The sequence below is a fragment of the Triticum aestivum genome, unplaced genomic scaffold (assembly GCF_018294505.1).
Source record: "Triticum aestivum cultivar Chinese Spring unplaced genomic scaffold, IWGSC CS RefSeq v2.1 scaffold130336, whole genome shotgun sequence".
In the NCBI taxonomy this organism is placed as follows: domain Eukaryota; kingdom Viridiplantae; phylum Streptophyta; class Magnoliopsida; order Poales; family Poaceae; genus Triticum; species Triticum aestivum.
The window spans coordinates 4,898-7,063 of record NW_025229320.1 but is presented as its reverse complement, the minus strand read 5'-3'; the positions used below and the strand labels follow the sequence as shown (position 1 = coordinate 7,063).

General features: G+C 48.9%; 1 protein-coding gene across 1 annotated transcript; it reads left to right on the top strand.

The window, feature by feature from the left end:
- Window positions 1–673: 673 nt before the first annotated feature.
- Window positions 674–2,166, top strand: LOC123174952 (DIBOA-glucoside dioxygenase BX6; the record flags this gene model as incomplete). Its single annotated transcript, XM_044590124.1, is given in 3 exon segments — window positions 674–1,359; window positions 1,705–2,029; window positions 2,141–2,166. Coding segments are annotated over 3 exon segments (863 nt in total), but the record flags the coding sequence as incomplete, so codon positions are not given.

The following is a 2,166-nucleotide window of genomic DNA, read 5'->3' as shown; positions in this document are numbered from 1 at the left end:
TATTCTGAGCAAAAAAAACTTATATGCAGCTGAAAAACAATGAATTGTAGTGTTTATATATTAGTATTGATTATGTTGCATTTCCTCGGAATACAGCGTAAATCATTTTGTCCTGAAACTTTTAACGTGAGTATTGCTAGACCATATATGTTATTAAAAAGTTTCAATTTTTTGATCATTTTTAATTTCTCTTTTCAATTCAGGTGCGCTAGCTAGACCGAGGTTCCATGCGAATTTTCGTAGATTATGCTTCTATTACTGGTTTCTGTCTGCCTTGGTATGTACTGATTAGTGGTATTCCCTCCGGTCATTTTTACTCTGCATATTACATTTGTATCAAGTCAAACTTTACAAACTTTGATAAAATTTATATTAAAAAATATCAACATCTATAATACCAAATATATACTATGAAACTACATTTTGTAGTGAATCTAACAATATTGAGTTAACATTGTGAATGTTCATACATTTTTCTATAAGGTTGGTAAAAAGTTAAGATACTTTGACTTCGGACAAAACTTGTATGTAGACTGAAAAGGACCGGAGGAGTAAGACATCCAGAAATCAAATTGACACTTGCAGAAAAAGTAAAATTTCATGCTGCTGCTGCTGTTGACTATTACACGTGTGTGGAACTGTGGATGGACTAGATAAATAGTTGTTCATGTGGTAGGCCGTGAACTACGGCTAGAGAGATGGTGGCGCACATGAGCGAAGGCCTCCCTCAACCTCAAGCGCGACTATATATTTCCTGCTGGAGCAGCATCTATACTCCAACACTTGCCTTGCATTGTTAATGCGTGCGGCTGCAGCGGGCATAGATCGAATATAATTGAGATCGTCAATGCCTTCCACAGAATCGGCCGCCGGCGTGGCCTGGGACCGCCGGCGTGAGCTGCAGGCGTTCGACGACACCAAGGCGGGCGTCAAGGGCCTCGTGGACGCCGGCGTCACGGCCCTCCCGCCCATCTTCCGCCACTCGCCGGAGTCCCTGGAGAGCATCACGTCCTCAAACCATGTCGCGGGGGCCATCCCGACCGTCGACCTAGCGGCCCCGCGACGCGAGGACGCGGTCGCCCTGGTGCGGCACGCGGCCAGGACGGTGGGCTTCTTTCAGGTGGTCAACCATGGCGTGCCGGCCGAGCTCATGGCCGGCATGCTCGAGGGGGTGCGCCGGTTCAACGAGGGACCCGCCGAGGCGAAGCAGGCCATCTACAGCAGGGACCAAGCTCGCAAGGTGCGTTTCGCCTCCAACTTCGACCTCTTCTCGTCGGCGGCGGCCAACTGGCGCGACACCCTCTTCTTCCACCTCGCTCCGGACCCGGCACCTTCCGAAGAGCTGCCCGAGGCTGTCAGGTACTCCCTCCATTCCTAAGTACTACTCCCTCCGTCCGGAAATACTTGTCATCAAAATGGATAAAAAGAGATGTATCTATTCCGGACGGAGGGAGTATAAGATGTTTTACACATTTTGATGTGGACTAAATACATTTTGAAATGGATGAACATACACGCCAAAACATGTCTACATACAGATGAATCAGAAAAAAGCTAAAACATCTCACCTTTAGGAACGGAGGGAGCAGTATGCATGAACACGTATATACACTAGAGACTAGACTGCATCATACATGATCCATCATGGATTTCTAGTTCATACCATATTCGATTTGTTGAGACCAAAATATTAAATATATGCAGGGATGTGGTCACGGAGTACGGCCACGCGGTGACCAAGGTGGGGCTGTCCGTGCTGGAGCTGCTGTCGGAGTCCCTTGGCCTGAGCAGCGACCACCTGCGCGACATGGACTGCGCGGAGAACCTCAACGCCGTGTGCCAATACTACCCACCGTGTCCGGAGCCGTATCTCACTTGGGGCACCAAGAGGCACACCGACCCGGGCTTCCTCACCGTCCTCCTGCAAGACGGCATGGGCGGCCTCCAGGTGCTCGTCGACGGCAAGACCTGGGTGGATGTCCCTCCCGTGCCCGGCGCTTTCATCATCAACATCGGCGACCTTCTTCAGGCATGCATATCAACCCTCCATCTCCATCCATCTCGCTATAAGTTGTACTTCCTCCATCCCGAAGTACTTGTCGGAGAAATAATATATACATGCAACTCTGATGATGTGCAGCTCGTCAGCAATGACCAGTTCAGGAG